At 39.7% G+C, this 20,525-nt stretch overlaps 1 protein-coding gene across 4 annotated transcripts in view; it reads left to right on the top strand.

Annotated features, from left to right (window-relative positions):
- The window catches only part of DENND1A (DENN domain containing 1A), a 697,281-nt gene that overhangs the window by 454,341 nt on the left and 222,415 nt on the right, over window positions 1-20,525 (top strand). For all 4 annotated transcript variants that reach the window (XM_036750170.1, XM_036750168.1, XM_036750169.1 and 1 more), the window contains exon 12: window positions 17,161-17,262. In XM_036750170.1, coding sequence (XP_036606065.1) covers window positions 17,161-17,262 — 102 coding nt within the window. The remainder of the gene's footprint in view (window positions 1-17,160; window positions 17,263-20,525) is intronic.

The following is a 20,525-nucleotide window of genomic DNA, read 5'->3' as shown; positions in this document are numbered from 1 at the left end:
GCATCTTTTTTATAAAGCCAAGCTACCCTTTGTGCTTCCTAAGTTCAACTAACATTCTTAAAGTGCCTACTCTGTACAATACATCATGTAAAAGATTATATTAACATTAAAAAGACATAGTCCCTGCCTTCAAAGAGCTTACCACCTAATGCGGAAAATTACTTATGTGCATCTATAAGCTGTGGTATAGTAGACAGTGTATGCATAGTACATGAAATCACAGATTTATAGAATTTGAGAGTTGGAAGGGACTTTAGCAGCCAGCTAGTCCAACCCCCCCCCCACCATACGCAAGAAGAGCCAGGAGACCTAGGCTGGATTTCAGGCTCTAGCACTTAACAGTTGTGTGATCTTGAACAAGTCGTTTTTTTGGATTTCGTTTTCCTCCTCTGTCAACTGATATATGAGACTTCTTTCTGCACATTTAAAATTATTATATGACTAATGCATAAAAGTAGTAGAAAGCAACAAAAATTTGTAGGAGGCAAAACTTCCCTCCCAGCTTGGGGATTAGGGACTACTTTAAGGAGGAATTGACATTTGAGCTGGGCCTTTCAGCATGTCCATGGATGAAGATGATGAAAGGAAAGTCATTCCACATTTAGGCAGTGAAGTAAGCAAAAACATGAAGGTAGGAAAGTTAAAGATGCATACAAAGGACAATGAGAAGTCCAGTTTTGCTGCAATATAGACTAAATGAATAGGGATATAGCCCAATCAAGAGGGCTTTAAACTGAAAAGAGAGAGGAAAGGAGGAACCCACCTACCTCACTCTGTCAAGCCAAAGAGAAGACCAGTAATACATTAGAAATAGTATTTAAGAAGATGGCCAGGAAGAAACCTCATGGCCTCACATGTATATATAAAGCTGCATCCAACCTACTTTTCCAGCCTTATAAAATTTTTATATCTGCATATATGTACATGTGTATGCATGTGTATACACATACACACACACTGCTTCCGTTCACATACACCTCTCTGTGGTTCAACTTCCCTTCTTGAAGTATTCATATACACCACTTCTCTCACTCTCCATGCCCTTGTATGGTTTGTCTCCTGGACCTGGAATGTTCTCCCTCCTTACCTTTGCCTCTTAAAATCCTTAATTTCCTTCAGACCTCTGCTCAGGTACTGTCTTCTGTATGGTGCCTTTCTCAGTTCCCTTATAGTTTGTAGCTACCTTCCTTCTCCTCCCTCCCCCCTTAAAAAAGACCTTGTGTTTGTTTTATACTTGCTTAATTGTTGTCTGCCTCTATAAAATATAACCTGCCATTGGATAGAAACTGAGATTGGGTTTTTTGGTGGGGGGGCATCTTTTTTTCCCAGTCACTGGCACCTACTAGGTGCTTGATACATGCTTATTTCGTTGATTGATATTTGAGCCCATGAGTATCACTAAGACTTGATGGGCTGTCATTAATGACTGGAATATGATATATAGATGCTTTCACATGAAGAAATATAGGAACCCATGGTGGAAACAATAGAAAATATTTGGATAAGGATCAAAGGAGGGAGATACAGAAGCAAATATAGACTACCTAGGCAGAAGAGGCAATTCAATAAGAAGCTTAGGACACAGCTCCATCATAAATATGGCATGGAAGCCTGTTATATGAATAACTGGGAACTCCAGCTATCTGGACATAAACTCTCTCTTTTCTGTAAAAACAAGGTACCCCCAAAATGAATGGTTTCCTGCATTTTGGTCCTTAAAAGGTGGAGGAAATAACAAGGGGGACTGCTGTTCCAGATTTAATTCTGACTAACAAGACAAAACTGAAGTAGAAATAATAGGAACCTTGGGGGAATGTGATCACTCTAGTGTAAAATTCATGATGGAGGACAGGAATGCTGGGTACAGTCTGACATGTACCTTAGATTTGGGGAGAATATTTTTCAAAGGTTTCAGAGAAAGCACAGATAGAATCCAATAGGCTAAACTCTACGAGGGAAGTTGGCTGGAGAGGAAAGATATACTCTCAAGAATCAAATTCTAAAGGTAAAAAGAAATGATTCTGATAAAGAGAAAACGAGGGAGTTGCCTAAATAGACCAGCGTGGCTGCATAGAGAATTCATTAACCAATTCAGATTTTAAAGATCTGAAGGCATGAAGGAAAGCAGGAAACTGGGGGAAAATTTTTTTTGCAGGAAGCTTCTCTGACATAGGTCTCATTTCTCAAATATATAGGGAACTGAGTTAAATTTATGAAAATAAGAGACATTCCTTAGTTGAAGAATGGTCAAAGAGTATGAACAGGAAGTTTTCAGAAGAAGAAATGAAAGCTAACAATAGTCATAAGGAATTCTCTAAATCACTAATTAGGGAAACTCAAATTAAAACAATTCTGAGGTACCACCTCATGCCTATCAAATTGGCTAACATGACAGAAAAGCAAAATAACAAATGCTGGAGGAGATGTGGAAAAATAGGGACACTAATACACTGTTGGTGAAGTTGTGAATTGGTCCAACCATTCAGCAAAGCAATTTGGAACTATACCCAAAGGACTATAAAACTGTACATACCCTCTGACCCAGAAATACCATTACTAGGTCTATATCCCAGAATGATCAAAGAAGCAGGAAAGGGAACCATATGTACAATATTTATAGCAGCTTTTTTGGTGGTGGTAAAGAATTGGAAATTGAAGGGATGCCCATCAGTTGAGCAATGGCTAAACAAGTCATGGTATATGATTGTGATGGAATACAGATGTGCTATAAGAAATGATGAGCAAAATTATTTCAGAAAAACAGGGAAAGACCAATATGAACTGATGGAAGTGAAGTGAGGAGGGCCAGGAGAACATTGTACATAGTAACAGAAATATTGTGACAATAATCAGCTAAGCTACTCTGATCAATAAAATGATCCACAACAGTTCCAAAGGTCTCCTGATGAAAAATGCTCACCACCTCCATAGAGAGAACTGATGTACTCTGAGTACAGATTGAAGCATGTTTCTTTTGATTTATTTTGCTTGCTTTTTTTTTTTGCAACATGGAACATGGTTAATATGGAAATATATTTTGTATGACCTCACATTCATAGTGGGTATCATACTACTTCCCTTCTCAGTGAGTGGGGGTGGGGCTGACAGAAGGAAAAAAATTTGGGACTCAAAAAATAAGAATGCTAAAAAATAAATAAATCTGAAGACATATGAGAATTATAAAAAGCTGAGGCAGTTAGGTGGCACAATGAATAACGCATTGGGTCTAGAGTCAGAAAGACTTGAATTCAAACCTAGCCTTGAGATACTTACTAGCTGGGCAAGTCACTTAACCTCTGTCTGCTTCAGTTTCCCCATCAGTATGATGGGAACAATAATAACACTTAACCTCCCAGGTTGTGAAGAGAAGGAAATGAAATTATATTTGTAAAGTGCTTAGAACAGAGCCTGGCACATGATAGGCACTATAAATATTGGCTATCATCATAATCATCATTACTCTTATTAAAGAGACAAGTTAGAAGATAGAAACATGGTAAATGAGAATGAATGCAAAAGAGTAACATGTCCCTTTTAGATTGGTGCCAGGACCATAGATCTCAACATGAGCCGGTGCTAGCAGTGATCTAGCTCCAGTAAAAGATTATGTATTTGTTTTAAAAATATTTGAAGAGTAAAAGGAAGCTAGAAGAAGGAATGGGCCTGCTACTCAGATGAATGCGATAGTAACGATGGGTAAGGGTGAGAATGCTCTTAATACAAGGAAGGATAGAACAAGAATGGTTAACAGGTAATGGAAACCCAAGATAAATATACAGCATCTCTGTTATTAAGGGATTCAAGTCACCAAGCCCAACTGGACAGACGGCATCACTGGACACTGAAAGAACTGTTTCTGATGCTTGCTCGCTCCTGTCAATGATCTTTCAAAGGTCTTGGGGAATGGGAAATGTACTACCAGACTGGAGAAAGGCAAATGTCCCAATTTTCAAAAAAGAGAAAAGTATCATGGGTATAAACTATAAATGAGCAGCTTGACTTCTGTACACCTGGAAAAATTCTAGAAGTACTCTATTAAAGTATTCGAATATCCAAGTCTCTCAACAGTCAAAAAAACCTCTCCTTTCCAGAGAGCATCAAACAACTCACCCTCTCCTGAGAAATCCCACCTTTACTCTAGAAGTATAATTCATGTGATTCATAGTAACTATGAAAGGGTGGGACCATTTTGCACATGCTTCCCAGCTCTGTTACTTTGCCTTTGGGGCCATGCAATCTTCTCTCCAGGTGTGAGAGGGTCAAGATTTCTCCATCTCATCTTCCACCTTCCCTTTTCAAAGCTCCAAGTCTCTTTTCTTTCTCTCATTGAGGTTCCATCTCTCTAAGTCCCTGTGCCTACATGCACTTGGTTCCCTGTAGAAGCTCTGTGGATGTCCCTGCCTCTCCCCTGGTCTACAGTGCAGCTCAGGATCAGTGTCTATGTCCCTCTTTTATTCTTTGTGTCTGTATCCATTTTGCTGTCTCCTTTTAAAGGTCAAGGCCAGCCAGCACCACTGTGTAAGTTTTAGCATTTCAAAGTGTTCAGTCAGTGATCTTCATTATTCTACTGCTTCGAAGCTTCAAAATTAAATCAGGGCCTAAAAGACAAGGAGAATTCACACTTTGTTGAAAAGACATATAGAGACAGAAGAGACTTGAGAGCACTTCACTTGACTTCTACCTCCTGCGTGGGCATGTAGATAGGGAGACTACTAAAAGCCAGCATGATTTCACCAAGAGCAAATAATGCCAAACTAACCTCATTTCTTATTTTGACAGGATAACTAAACTGGTAGGTCAGGGAAATGTCATAGACATTGTATACTTGTTCAAAATAGAGAGATGGTAGACGAAAGAAGTAGATTTGGAACTGATGGAATGGCCAGGTACTAAAGAGTAGCCATCAGTGAGTGGCTTGAAGTCAGCTAGGAGGATGAACTCTAGTGGAGTGGCCCATTTATTTAGTTCAACAATTTTATCAGTGATTTAGATGAAGCCATGGGAGGCATGGCTGTCAATTTTGCAAATGTCATACAGCTGAAAGAGATAGCTAACGTGTCGAATTGCCGGGTTAAGCTCCAAAAACTTAGAACAGTAGGTTAAATGTCCACACTTAAGTTCAAAATATCAACTTCAGGCATTCAGGAAGGTAGACCTGTGCCTAGGGCATAGATACGTGGTCAGCAGATATGAAGACACAGTTCTCAAAAGAATTGCAAAGTATTCACAGCCTGTATAAAAGATGCTCCAAATCATTAATAATAAGAAAAATGTAAACCAAAACCTTGAGGTTTTGCATCAAACCCCGCAAATTGGCAAAAGTAACAATAAATAGCAATAGTCAATGTTGGAGGGGTTGTGGAATGCAAGGCTCACTAATACTTGTTGATGGAATTGTGAAATGTTCCAACCATTTTGGAAAGCAGTTTAGAATTACGCAAATAGAGTGATTGTAAACTTTCTATATACCCTTTGAACCAGAGAATCTGTTACTAGGCTTATACCCCAAGGTATATATCAATAAGGAGAAAGTTCCTATATACTTCAAAATATTTACAGCAACACTTTTTGTGATAGCTAAGAACTGGAAACAAAGTAGATACCCATCAATTGGGAATGGCTAAACATAAATGTAATGAAATGTTATTGTGCTGTAAGAAAATATGTATATGATAAATGTGGAAAAGCATGGAAAGATATTCATGAACTGATGCAGAGTGAAGTCAGCAGAGCCAAGAAAACAATACAGTTTTTACAATATATAAAGTGTTTGTGTGTGTTTGTGTGTGTGTGTGTGTGTGTGTGTGTGTGTGTGTGTGTGTGTAGACTAGGCTACTGGCAGATTGTCAGTTTTGCTACCTAGAGACTTGTAGCATTTTAAATTCCATTCAAAAGCCATGAGAAAAGAGAGTAGGTGTCTGTCTATTCCACCTTTTTTATGTACACCCAATTCCAGTTTAGCACCCAAGTGAAAGGCTTTCAGGAAATTGACAGGCAGCAAAGGATAATGTGCATGATCTGAAGCAGTGAGGGAAGGAACTTTTCATCATGAATTTCTCAAAGTTGGCTCACCAAGCCTTGAGATGAATTAGCAACAGGCATATATTACAAGGGGCAGCTGGGTGACACAGTGAATGGAGAGGTGGCCCTAGAATTAGAAGGAACTGAGTTCACATCTGGCTTCAGCCACTTACTAGCTGACCCTGGACAGCAACTCACTTAACCCTGTTTGCCTCAGTTCCCTCATCTGTAAAATTAGCTGGAAAAGGAAACGGTAAACCATTCCAGTATCTCTGCTAAGAAAACCCTAGGAGTGGTCATAAAGAGTCAAAACATGACTGAAATGACTGAATGGCAACAAGAAGACAGATAGACCGACAGACGGACACGTACGCACATATATACAGTAACTATATACAATGTACCAACAATGTAAATGGAGAGAACAACCACTCACAAAAATATTAAAAGTGAATGTAACAAAAAGCTCAAGCAGGACTCAAAAGAAAAGATACGAGAGTCACCCTTTTAAGCCACCGTTTCATGGAGATGTGAAGTCAATAGGCATCACACATTGTGCATGTGGTCTGGAGGGGAAAGAGCTAGGAGGCAGGGAAACAATATAGTTACATACTCTAAAGTGTGGCAAGGCCTAGAAATGCTTTTCTAATTCAGAGAAAGAGAGTCATTATAGGGCTATAGGATTTAAGATGGAAAAGGTCTTAGAAATAATCTAATATAGTCCCTTCATTTTATGAATGAGGAAACTGAGGCCCAGAAAGATAAAATCACTCTCCCACGGTGACATAGGTAATAAGGAACAGAGATGGGATTTGAATCCATGTCTTCTTATTTCAAATCCACTGCTCTTTCCATTATGCCATATTGCTCCATGGGCTCTAGAATAAAGGGGGAAGAGAGGAAGGGAAGGGGACATTCCAAGTGGTGAGTCAGTAACATGAGAAAAAAATCTAAAAGCAGGAATGAGCCTAGTACATGGAGCATAGGGATGGGGAAATAAGCAGGACTTATGGGTGAAGTGGAGGAGTTTTTGTATTGAGGAAAATTTGGCGTTTAAGGGGCTAGGTAAATTGGAAACATGAAGCTTTCTTTGAATGCCAAACCAAGAAGTTGGTATGAAGGGCAGTTGGAATCTCTTATAGATTCTTGAAAATGTGGCTGAAATGAAGATTAAAAATCATAGAATGTTAGAACTGGAAGGTATCTTGGAAAATAGAATATTAGAGCATATTTTAAGGCTGTACCTTAGAACATAGGTTATTAAAACTGGAAGAAATTGTATTCTTTCCTCTAGTCCAGCCCTACCCTTTTACATATGGGAAAACTGAGGCCCAAAGAGGGAACAGTGACTTTCCCAGTGTCAGCTAATAAGTGTCAGATTCAGAACTACTGCAGTCCTCTTGACTCCCAGTTTATTGTTCTTTGCATTATTCCATGCTACTTCCTTAATTAATGTAGCAAGAGAGAAATTTTCAAAGGAAAAATGTTTTTGCTCACAAAACAAAAGTATCCTACCTTCCTCCTTCTTTCCCCCAATCAAAGCTATATCTATAGACCAACTTTTGGGGAGTATGGCCTTAAAAGTTGTCTCTTTTTCCTTCATACTACTTCAAAGAAATAGGGTGACTCTGAGCCAGCCCAAACATGGACTAAATAACCTTGTTTCTTAGAAGCCTTTAAAAACATTCTTTCTGTTGGAAAGATCATAGGATTTATCACCCAAGTAACTTATATAGATTAAAAGGTATGAACTCTTCTTCTGCAAAACCCAGGAGGAAGTTTTTTTCAGTCTTGTTTCTTAGTTCTGCTCAGTAGAATGAAGAAACTAGCTCCTTTTAAGAGAAGTCTTTAACTGAGGACTAGTTTTAATTAACACGCAAAAGAAGAAACCAAATAAAGGATAATGGAGGCATTCAGGGCTTATAGATTAACCTATCCATCAGCAAGCATTGATTAAACCCTTTCTGTGTGCCTGGCACTGTGCCGAGCAGTGGGGAAACAAAAAAAAAGCAAAAACAATCCCTGCCCTCGAGGAACTACATTTTAATGGGAGAGACAACATATACAAATCCTAACATGCAAAATAAATATAGAATAATTGGAAGGATCCATAGAGAGAATGGCTGTAGTAGCTGGGACGACTAGGAAAGACCTCCTTGAAGAGAACAGAGTCTTAAAAGGAAGCCAAGGATTCCAAGAGTCAGAGATTGGGATGTAGTATTCCAGGAATGAAGAACAAATCAGTGCAAAGCATCAAGACAGAAGATGGAGTATCTTGTTCAAGGAGAAAAGCAAATAAGTCTTTTTGGCTGGATAGCAGAGAAGGTATGCAGAGACCCATTTGTAAAGAACTTTACATTGCCAAATGAGACTTATCTTTCACTTATGTACTGTTAAATACTTTTAAAAAGTATTGGGGCAAGTTACTTCTCCTTCCTGGGACTCAGTTTTCTCATCTATAAAATGATCTCTAAAGTTTCTTGCAAATCTGACATTCTAGGTTCTGTGCTTTATTACCGAATATTCTCCATTGTAAGATCCCTTCTAGCTCTAATATTCTATTGTTGCTTGGGGATTGTGGGCTTTTGGCAAAATAGCTCTGTGGCCTTGCTTAGTCATCTTTGACCTTGTTAACATGAATCTGATATTGTTACATTTTGAGGGATGGTTTGAAGTTGGCTTCTTTCAAGAAGTGTTCTATCCCCTCTTTTCTAACCAACTTCTGGTTCTGGTTAAAGTACATTGGAAAACTCCAGCTGCATATTCACAGCTCCTCTGAGCTGTCAAACTGAGCTTTTTAATTTTGTGCAACAGGAAAGAGCAAATCAGTGTCTATTCCTTCCTGACCCTTCAGATGAAGGAAAAAGCAAAGTTTATCAACCCCTTGGCAGCTCAGTGACCTTTGGGGGCCTGAGGTGGTAAGGGGGAAATGTCACAGCTCCCTATGTACCTCTCTAGAATCTTAAATTCAATTAAAAGACTGTTTGACCTCTCCCTTCTCCCTTTCTCTCTTGCCCTCTCTTCCTTTTTCTTCAAAGCCAGTCATATTCCCTGTGGGTGAGGATCATAATCAATTAATCAACAAACATACTATTTACCAGTCCATACTATTTACAAAAACAAGAATTAAACAATCCCTGCTCTCAAGGAGCATATATTCTATTAGAAAAAAATAACATGTACAAATCTAACTCTATATAGAATAAATACAAAATTAATGCAAGGTACTTTAAGGGGAGTGGGAAAGCTAAGTGGCACAGTGGATAGAACAGTGGGCTTGAAATCAGAAAGACCAGAGTTCAAATCTGATCTCAGATACTTACTTATTAGCCCTGTAACCCTGGCCAAGTCACCTAACCTTTGCCTTCATAAAACTGGAGAAGAAAATAGCAAACCACTCCAGTGTGTATTTATGAGACTAGAAAGGTGGCTTGATGCTAGGTTTTGAAGGACTTTAAAAGTCAAATAGAGGAATGGATATTTTATCCTAGAGGCAAGGAGTCACTGAAGTTTATTGAGTAAGAGGGTGCTATTAACAGGCTTGTATTTAAGGAAAATCACTTTGGCTGTTACTTAGAAAATGCATTGCAGTAGAGAGAAGCTTGAGTCAGGGAGCCCAATTAGGAGGTTATTGCCATTGCCCAGGTGATGAGAGGTGATGAGGTAGGCTGTATGAGTAATAAGAGGAGGGCAGATGTGAAAGATGATGTAGAACTGGGGAGATTTGACAACCGATTGGATTTGGGGAGTAAGAGAAAGTGAGGAGTTGAGGATAATGCTAAGGTTCAAACCTGGGAAACTGCAAGGATGGGAGTGCCATTGGCAGAAGTTAGGAAGTTCAGAAGAGAAGTAGGAAAGATAAAGAGTTCTGTTTTGGCCATGTTAAGTTTGGCATACTTAATGGAACATCTAGTTTAAAATGTCCAATGGGCAGGGGTTAATTCAAAATTAGGTGCTATTCCCATTTTATAGATAAGGAAACTGAGACACAACAAGGTTAAGTGACTTGCCCAGTTAATAAGTGTCTGAGTCTAGATGTAAATTCAGAGTTTCCTGATTCCCAGTCCAGTGCTCCATCCACTGTGCCACCTAGCTATAGCTAGAGGACAGTTACTGTGATCTGGATTGGGTGATGAATTTCAATGGAATGAGCTTCAGAGAAGAAAAGTTTCTTGAGTTAGCAAAACTAGCAAAATTGAGCTTTGAAGGAGAAAAGGTACTGAGTAATGTTAGCAAAAGGAAAGATGAAAAGGTGATAAAGAATAAAGAGTCTTGTAATTCTTTGGGCAAGGTGTCATGTGGGAAGATACAACTAGTGCCAAAGAGAATCACTAGGAATTCAGTGTCATGGGGGGTGTGGGAGGAGGAATCATATCTTTGTGGGTGCCATAAGACAGGAAGAGCATAAGAAGAAGAGATCCAAAATGAAGGGAAGTTTGTTATTTATGGAATGCAATTCCAGAGGAATTGTGAGGTAAATAATGCAAATAGTATTTGACACCATTTTACAGATGAGAAAATTGAGGCTCCAAAAGGTTGTTGACTTGCCCATGATCAAACAGCCAATACAGTTTTGAAAGGTGATTTGAACTCATATCTGAATCCAAGTCTGAAACTTGAAATTCTACACCATGCTGCTTTTTAAGTGCTGTAGAAGTGTTAATACAATTATTGTATTTCTTCTTTCCCCACTATGCTTAGATATATTTGTTTATTCCCTGAAAGTAAAGTGAACATGTAGCCAACATGTATCAGGGAGTTCAGATTGAAAACTAGTTGGGCTGGCTGACTTCTATGTTATCTTTTAGCCTTAATATGATACTATAATACATTTTATTAAGTAGTTATTAAATACCAATGTGTGCCGAATGTTGTACTAAGCATTGGAGAAAATGTAACATCTAGAGACAGTATGGTCCCTGCCTTCTTGGAGTTTATAGTCTAGGAGGAAACTAAAGACAGAATGAATGTAAAGCATTTATTGATCACTTAATGTGTACCAGACATTGTGCTGAGTGCTCGAGATACAAAAAGCAAAGCAATCCCTGCCCTCAGAGAGCTCATACTGTAGTAGACCACCTATATAAGGGAGTGGTAAACAAGGAAGCATGTTTTGTTCAATGAAGTCATGAGAATGGAGACCTAGAACTTTTGTCTGATTCATCCTTTCAGGGAATGACAGTGATTGCATGGTTTTTTAGAAAGGTACAAAATGGACTTCTGAGTCACATGAGCAACAAGATGAAAGACTTGAGGGGCAGCTAGGTGGCACCTAGAGAGCAGAGCACCGGCCCTGGAGTCAGGAGGACCTGAGTTCAAATCCAGCCTCAGGTACTTGACACACTTACTAGCTGTGTGACCTTGGACAAGTCACTTAACCCCAATTGCCCTAATGTCTAATTCCCTACAACTTCTCCAACACAGAAATTATACACCAAAGATAAAGCAACTTCATCTGTCTCCACAGTCTAGGATATGCAGAATCCAAAAGAAGGTTAATTAAATTTACACACACACACACACACACACCCCATGAACTGATACTCACTGACTGAGCTTGCTCAACACCCCAGCCCCACACCTCATGCTACCACAGCATGGCCACACTAGGAGAACCAAAGAAATGACACAAACTTGCAACAAAGCCCACCTCCATAGATCAGGCACCCCTCCCTCTTTCTAGTAACATGGAAACTTCAACTCCAGGCTGCAGAAATTTGCCCAGTTTGTGACAGACAGCCAGTGTGACTATAGCCCTTCAGGAATAAAAGCCTGCTAGGTGTCACAACCCCATAGTTCCACTCCTACAAAGCTCTGAATTGCTGGTGCAGAGTCAAAGAACTAAGGAGAAGAGGGAAAGAAGACAGGATACAGTGATGGGGGCAGGGTGAAGAGAGACATGCTCTGTAGCATTCCTCCACATCTGAAGAAAAGAGCACAGCACCCAGCTGGAGACAGTTCTGATCACCCTAAAGTTACTTGGGGCATAGATATAGGTTGTTGAACTGTGACTTGCCCAGCATGGGAAAAGGCTGAGATACGCTGAAGGCTGGCCCCCGAGGAAACTATAATCAGAGTGGAGGGAGTCAGAAAATGAACAGTAGGAGAAAATAAGGGGGGAGGAAAAGGAGACTGAAATCACCAAAAATTTCAGGAAGAAGAAAACTCAAAGACCTCAAACATAAGCAGATAAATCAACAGGAAAAACAGTAACAATAGAAGGAAATATGACCTTTAAATCTAATGAACTACTTCATGCATCTGTGAATAAATACTGCAGCATAAAGGAAAATGATCCAACACTTGAGACAGGGGACCTTGTGGAATTTGAACAGAATATGGAACTCAAACATACTGTTCCTGAATGGTTCAAAAGAGAAATGAGAATATTGAGAAGAGAATTTATGTCCCACACAGCAAAAATAACAGAATTCTAGAATTCTATTAAAATTATTTAAAAAAAAAAACTTGAATCTACAATGGCAAGCTTCACCAAAGAAACAAAAGCAAGAACAAAAGATTAAGAATTCAAATTAAAAAAAAGAGTTAAAATATACTGAAGATAAAGACATTCTAGAAGAAGAGAAGCAAAAGATAGTGACATTAAAAAGGTACTAAATATTATGTAGGGTTTAAGGAGGAAAGAGTTTGAGGAGTGTGGAAGATCAAAGAAGGCTTCATGGAAGATACTGAGCAAAGATGTATGGGTAATACATTTATAGGGACAAAAAAAGAGCTTGAGCAAATATATGAATGCTCAGAGCATATTTGGAGGCAGAGAGTAACCAGTTTGACCCTGATTAAGATCCCGAGTATGTAAAAGAAAGTAGTATGAGGTAAGGCTAGGAAGGGGTAGTATGAGATTTTGGAGGGCCTCGAATGCTAAGTGAAGTAGCTTAAACATAGTTTGTTAAATAATAGCGAACCACTGTAGTTTCTAGCCCTCTTCTGCTCAAAATCTTTTATTCTAGAATTCTATCCATTAACCATTTCTTCCAACTCTTAACCTTTTGTAATCTATATCCTAACAGTCTTTGTTCTGGAGTCTATTGCATTTCTAACAATCTACAGTCTAAGTACTCCATCAGCTCTGATGTACGCAACATTGTCTATTCTAAAGCTCTTTCAACTATAGTATTCTGTGCTTCTAACTGTCCTTATGTGGAATATAGTTGGATAGACTGTGCATTATTAAGAACCACGGGAATCATTATTCCCACGGAATGATGATTGTAGCTTATATTTTTGTTGGATTTTTTTCTTCAGGGGAGCTTAAAGCCCTTATATGTACAGTGATACCCAGTTTGCAGATCCTCTGGGAATGAAGCTCATTTTACTAAAATTGACCTATACACAAAGGAGGTTGGAGGAAGTTCCAGTGTCCCTATCACTGAGCCAGTAACAACAAAGGCTGAAAAAGAGGAGGTACTGGTACTCTTCTAGGAACAGCCTTCTCTATGGTAGATAGGTACCTATACCCACTTGAGAAAGGGGAGTTCACTCCACAGGCTTATAGGATTTCCATCCCCATCTTGTTTGTTGAATTTCTGCCCTTTAATGTGCAGCAAAAATTCTACTTCTTTCATGAAGCTTTCCCAGATCTTCCCCTCCTCAAGTCAGGAATGACTTTCCCTTTCACATCTCACTTAACCCAGCCTACATATTGATGATATACGTAATTAAAAACTTTCATGTTAATCATGATCTTTTTGTATTTTAACCTGGGGTCTTGTCTTAGCTAAACTTTAGAACACCAAGTACAATGCTGTGCAAATTATGGTCCTTGATAGATGTCTGTTAGGTGAATGAGTGAACAGTGAACTGAGAATTAGGAAACCTGAGTGCAGCACTGAGTGACTGCCAGAGTTTAGCAAAGTCACTTAACCTTTCTAAGTAACAGTTTCCTCTCCCATTAAACAGGGGCTAATACTATTTGCACTATTTAGCTGACAAAAATCTTTGATCTTCATGACAACCCCATGGAATCGATCTAATAAGGATTATTTCTTTCCATTTTACAGATAAAGAAACTTCAGGGAATGGGAATGACTAGTAAGTTTTAGAATTGGGATTTGAACCAACGTTTTGCTAATCTGCAATACACCACACCACCTTTTGTCACTGCCCTTTGCTTTTATCATCAGGTTCTAAATCAAAGCATTTTTATACTGTGTATGTTAATAGCCTTGACTGAATTTGTGACTTCAGAGGGCAGGAAGTCAAGCAAGGTCCCCACTACAACATAAAGAGGAAGGCATTTTTTAATTAATGGGATCGATGGGGAAATGTCACATTTGGTTTTGCTCCTCTGTGCAGGAAATGCCAGTTGGGTAGCTAAAGTGTTTGTCCATGTGTGTGTGTTTTTTCATTGCTGAGAAGAACCCACAGCGGCTGGTGGGGGTGGGGTTTGCCTCTGGCAGAGGCCTTGGCATATGTTGTAACTAAAAAAGAGAGGGAATGTGTTCATGGACCTAGCTACATGAGAGCTGTTGGGTGTTCTTCAGTACCAGTTAGTATTTTTAATTGGGTAGGGTTTCTGGGGGACGTTTTTGACATCTGCTCATATCTTTGCCGAATTTTCTTCCTCAAAGTAAGAAACACAAGCTGTGTGGATAGAGTGATTTTTAAAAAATAATTGGAAGCAAAGACATATCTCTCTAAGTCGTATAGGAGGACTACTTTTTAAGGAGGCCAAAACTAACAGGAAAATGATTAGTCCAGTACCTGACATTCAAAAACAGATATTCTGGAGTCCTTTAGATCTCCTGCCTCCAAAATTGGGGTCAGGGATCTCCTGGGTGCAGTGGCATCATCCTAGCAGGCTATGGAAGACCTCCAAGGGATGTATGACTGACCAGTTGGAGGGTGGTATGACAAGTTGTATCCCACCCTTACTGGGAAAGGGCTAATCTTAGGATTTATCTCTAACACTTCCACACCTATATTTATCCCTCAACACTTACCCCTCTCCTCTCCTCTCTGACCTCCCTGTGCTGTACAAGCTTCTAGTCTTCCCCTTTATGAACTGGTTGTGTTCACCTGCCATTGGAATCACCCCCAGGGTTTGCACTTGGAGATAGTGACCAGTAAGAGACCTACCTTCCCCCTTTTCATTTTGGGTGGAAAATAATGAATCACACAGGATGAGAAGGCATGGATGAATTGTGATTTGGGTCCTGGATATCGTTATACTCTTTTCCTCCCCAAACCTACCCATCTTCCAGACTTCCCTATTACTGTCAAGGGCACCATCCTTCCTACCACTCATTCTAACAACCTTAATGTCTTTCTGAACTTCACCCTGTATTCACATGCCTAATCAGTTGTCAAAGCTTGGTTCTACCTCCATACCTCTCATTCACTCTCTTCTCTTTACTTTTACAGTCACTAACCTCATTCAGACCCTCTTCACCTCTTGCCTATACCATGTGGACCAAATTTATGCCCCCATCCTCTGCCTCCTGCCTGTCTCGATTAGATCACCTCTTGGTTGCAGCAAACTTCTCTCACTAATATGGGCTTTCCACTATGGGGCAATGACTATGAATCTGAGCACTGAATCTGACCCTCCCCACTTCTTGTTTTTAGGGGGGACAAAATGAGTCATACAGAATGAACAGACATGGACAGGTGGCATTGTTTACCTTATCCTTCCCTTATTGTTGAGGACATCACCTTCAACCTTACCTTCCTCTCAGATATCCATTTTGAGCCTTGGTGTTACCCTGGGCTCTCACCCCGCCATAGCCATGTCTTGTCATTTCTACCTCCAAAACCTCTCTCCTCTTGTCTCTTCTCTACACACAATAACCTGAGTTAACGTCCTGAGTTCAGGATATTATCATCTCTTACCAGAGTTCTTGCACCATGTTTCTAATTAATCTCCCCACCTTCCTGCCATCTCACCATTTACGTAATAAACTCCAGGGGCTCCCTACTGACTTTAGGATCAAATATTGTTTCATCTTCATCTCATACTTTTAAATTTTTTCTGTTTAATGTTTTATAATATATATTATTAATACAAGTATTTTATAGGGATAAATTACATAGTAATTTGTAGGGATGCGGCTAAGAGTGGACCTGTGATTTCACTGATATAAGAACTCCCAGCTGAAGATACAGGGATAGCCCTGTATTAATTCAGGTTGGCATATTCTCTGCAATTTATACTCTTAGAGAATTACATAGAATACTGAGGGGCTAAGTGACTTGACCAGAGACCCAGTCAGTATGTGTCAGAGGTAGGTCTTGCCCCAAGTCTATCTGGTTCTGAAGCCAGCTGTCTATCCCCTATGACAGCCTACCTCTGTATATAACTTATACATAAGTTAAATATACATATATTAGTGGTCCATGCATGAACATTTTTAACTTATCAGGTTGCACCATCAAAAAAATTTGGAGACAGCTGTTCTTAATGACTACATAGCAGCTGTACTAGAGACACCAAGTATTTCCTTCCCTTAGTCCTCCTTTGAGTCTTTTTTGCTTATGTTCCTTAGAGTAATCAGTAACCATTATAGAATCCCTGATAGATCTCCTGGGGACCTTGAAACATGGAATGTTAGAGCAAGATGGAATCTTAAAACATTAGAATGATAAAACATTGAACATAAACTGTGAAAGAAGATGAACCCTTAAAATAAAGTTGAACGGTAAGGACTAATTCCTATCAGCTGCTAGGGAGTAAAATACTAAGTGACACATTTGGATATTTTGGGAACTTTGCAAAAGAGGCAACATGGTGTAGGGTGAAAAGCCCTGGGTTTGGAATCATAACACTTAGATTCAAATCTTAGCTGTAATACTTCATGTATGACTGGGAAAGTCACCTTAATACAGTGATACTCAATTTACCCACCTGCAAAATGGGAATATTATTTCCATTCCCTAATTCACAGAGGTTTTCCATGGAAAGCATTTTGTAAATCTTAAAACAGTATAGAAATATGTAATAATTATGATGTTGCTATAAAATATATGACATAAGTTTATTACTACAGATTATGCATGTGGTATCATAATATAAACCTACATCATATACCATATTATCATAGAAATTTGAGACGTCATTATTATTGGTAAATGCAATCCAAATTTCAACATATTCTTTCTTTTACATGTGATTATTTACAGAAAGTAAGGACTATGGCCCTGGAAGATGTTGTGATCCTGAATGTGGATACTAACACTCTGGAAACTCCTTTTGATGATCTTCAGAGCCTCCCAAATGATGTGGTGGGTAAATATGTCTCTTGGGCAAGCATTAGTGATCCTACATTATCAGGATTAATATGTTTTGAATATCACGCAACAAGCAGTATTCTGGGGCCACCCTGATTCTGAATGAAATGCCACAAAGGTTTATAGCAGCTCTTTTTGTGGTGACAAAGAACTGGAAACGTAAGGGGATGCCCACCAGTTGAGGAGTAGCTCAACAAAGGTATATGAATTAATGGAATACTATTGTGTATTAAGAAATAATGTAGGATGGCAGCTGGAAAGCAGGGACTAGCATGAGTTCCCCACCACTTCCCTCCAAAAACCTATAAAAAATGGCTCTGAAGCAATTCTAGAACTGCAGAACCCACAAAATAGCAGAGGGAAGCAGGGCTCCAGCCCAGGACAGCCTGGATGGTTACTGGGTGAGGTCTTTCGAGCACGGAGCTGGGAGCAGAGCACAGCAGAGTGGAGCCCAGCGTGGGCCACGGGGACAAACCAGACCAGGAGCTGGGCAGAGCGTGCCCTAGCGCCCTGAATCAGTGAGCTGCAGCAGTTACCAGACTTCTCAACCCACAAACACCAAAGACAACAGAGAAGGTTAGCGGGAAAAGCTGCTGGGGACAGGGGGCTAGAGTTTGCGGTTCAGCCACCGACCCGGGGGCAGCGGAGGTGGGGCAGCTACAGAACTACAGCTGCAGTTGCTTCCAGCCCCAGGCCCACCTGGTGGGAGGAATTAAGTGGCGGATCAGAGCAGGAGTGAAGAGCCTGCTGAAGATCTAAGTCCAGTCCGGGTTGGGGGGTTCTTGGGGAAGGAGGAGTGCTGGTGTGGCAGAGGTGGCACATCCCCCCAAGTTTGGAACACAGAACTCTTTACTCTACAAGCAATCATACCCCGCTGAAAAACTCAAGGGTCAAGTAAGTTGGCTGGGAACATGGCCAGGCAGCGAAAACGCACCCAGATTCAGTCTCAGACTTTGGAATCTTTCTTTGGTGACAAAGAAGACCACAACATGCAGCCAGAAGAAGTCAACAAAGTCAAAGAGCCTACAACAAAAGCCTGCAAGAAAAACATGAACTGGTCTCAGGCCATGGAAGAGCTCAAAAAGGATTTGGAAAAGCAAGTTAGAGAAGTAGAGGAAACATTGGGAAGAGAAATGAGAAAGATGCAAGAAAACCATGAAAAACAAGTCAATGACTTGCTAAAGGAGACCCAAAAAATACTGAAAAATATACTGAAGAAAACAATACCTTAAAAAATAGACTAACTCAAATGGCAAAAGAGCTCCAAAAAGTCAATGAGGAGAAGAATGCCTTGAAAGGCAGAATTAGCCAAATGGAAAAGGAGGTCCAACACACCACTGAAGAAAACACCACCTTAAAAATTAGATTGGAGCAAGTGGAAGCTAGTGACTTGATGAGAAATCAAGATATTATCAAACACAACCAAAGGAATGAAAAAATGGAAGACAATGTGAAATATGTCATTGGAAAAACCACTGACCTGGAAAATAGATCCAGGAGAGATAATTTAAAAATTATTGGGCTACCTGAAAGCCATGATCAAAAAAAGAGCCTAGATATCATAGATAATTTCAAGAAATTATCAAGGAGAACTGCCCTGATATTCTAGAGCCACAGGGCAAAATAGAAATTGAAAGAATCCACCAATCGCCTCCTTAGATAGATCCCAAAAAGAAATCTCCTAGGAATATTGTCGCCAAATTCCAGAGCTCCCAGGTCAAGGAGAAAATATTACAAGCAGCCAGAAAGAAACAATTTGAGTATTGTAGAAACACAATCAGAATTACCCAAGATCTAGCAGCTTCCACATTAAGAGATCGAAGGACCTGGAATACGATATTCCGGAGGTCAATGGAGCTAGGATTAAAACCAAGAATCACCTACCCAGCAAAACTGAGTATCATGCTCCAAGGCAAAATATGGATTTTCAATAAAATAGAGGACTTTCAAGGTTTCTCAGTGAAAAGACCAGAGCTGAATAGAAAATTTGACTTTCAAACACAAGAATCAAGAGAAGCATGAAAAGGTAATCCAGAAAAAGAACAAGAAAAAGAAACTGCAAAGGACTTACTAAAGGTGAACTGTTTACATTCCTACATGGAAAGATGATGTGTATGATTCATGAGACTTCAGTATTAGGGTAGCTGAAGGGAATATGCGTGTGTGTGTGTGTGTATGTTTATGTATGTATGTACATGTATATGTGAGTTTGTATGTATATATGTATGTGTGTGTATGTATGTATGTATATATATATATATATGGAGAGAGAGAGAGAGGGCACAGGGTGAGTTGAAGATGAAGGGAGGATATCTAAAGGAAATAAAATCAAATTAAGGGATGGGAGAGGAATATTTTCAGAGAGGGAGATAAGGAGAGATAGAATGGGGTAGATTATCTCGCATAAAGGGGGCAAGAAAAAGCAGTTCTGCAGGAAGAGAAGAGAGGGCAGGTGAGGGGGAATGGGTGAATCTTGCCGTCATTAGATTTGACTTAAAGAGTGAATACCATACATACTCAATTGGGTATCTTACCCCACTGGAAAGAAGGAGGAAGAAGATAAAAAAGGGGGGGATGATAGAAGGGAGGGCAGATGGGGGTGGAGGTGATCAAAAACAGATGCTTTCGAAAGGGGACAGGGTCAAGGGAGAAAATTCAATAAAGGGGGACAGGTTAGGAAGAAGCAGAATATAGTTGATCTTTCACAACATGACTATTGTGGAAGGGTTATATATAATGATAACGCATGTGGCCCATGTTGAATTGCTTGACATCTTGGGGAGGATGGGTGGGAAGGGAAGAGGGGAGAGAATTTGGAACTCAAAGTTTTAAAAACAGCTGTTCAAAAACAAAAACAAAAAAGTTTTTGCATGCAACTAGAAAATGGGATGCACAGGCAATGGGGCGTAGAGATTTGTCTTGCCCTACAAGAAGGGGAGGGAAAGGGGGATGGGAAGGGAGTGGGGTGACAGAAGGGAGGGCTGGCTGGGGAACAGGGCAACCACAGTGTACGACATCTTGGAGTGGGGGGAGGGTGGAAATGGGGAGAAAATTTGTAGTTCAAACTCTTGTGAAAATCAATGCTGAAAACTAAATATATTAAATAAAAATTTTTAAAAAGGTTAAAAAAAAGGAATAATGTAAGGGATGGTTTCATAGAAACCTATGGAGACTTGATATATAAACTGATACAAAGAAAACAAAATATACAATAACAGTAATATCGTAAAAACAAACCACTTTAAATGACTTAAGTA

The sequence above is a fragment of the Trichosurus vulpecula genome, chromosome 3, assembly GCF_011100635.1.
Source record: "Trichosurus vulpecula isolate mTriVul1 chromosome 3, mTriVul1.pri, whole genome shotgun sequence".
NCBI lineage: Eukaryota > Metazoa > Chordata > Mammalia > Diprotodontia > Phalangeridae > Trichosurus > Trichosurus vulpecula.
Note: the sequence above shows the minus strand (reverse complement) of the source record. Positions and strands in the feature narration are given on the sequence as shown.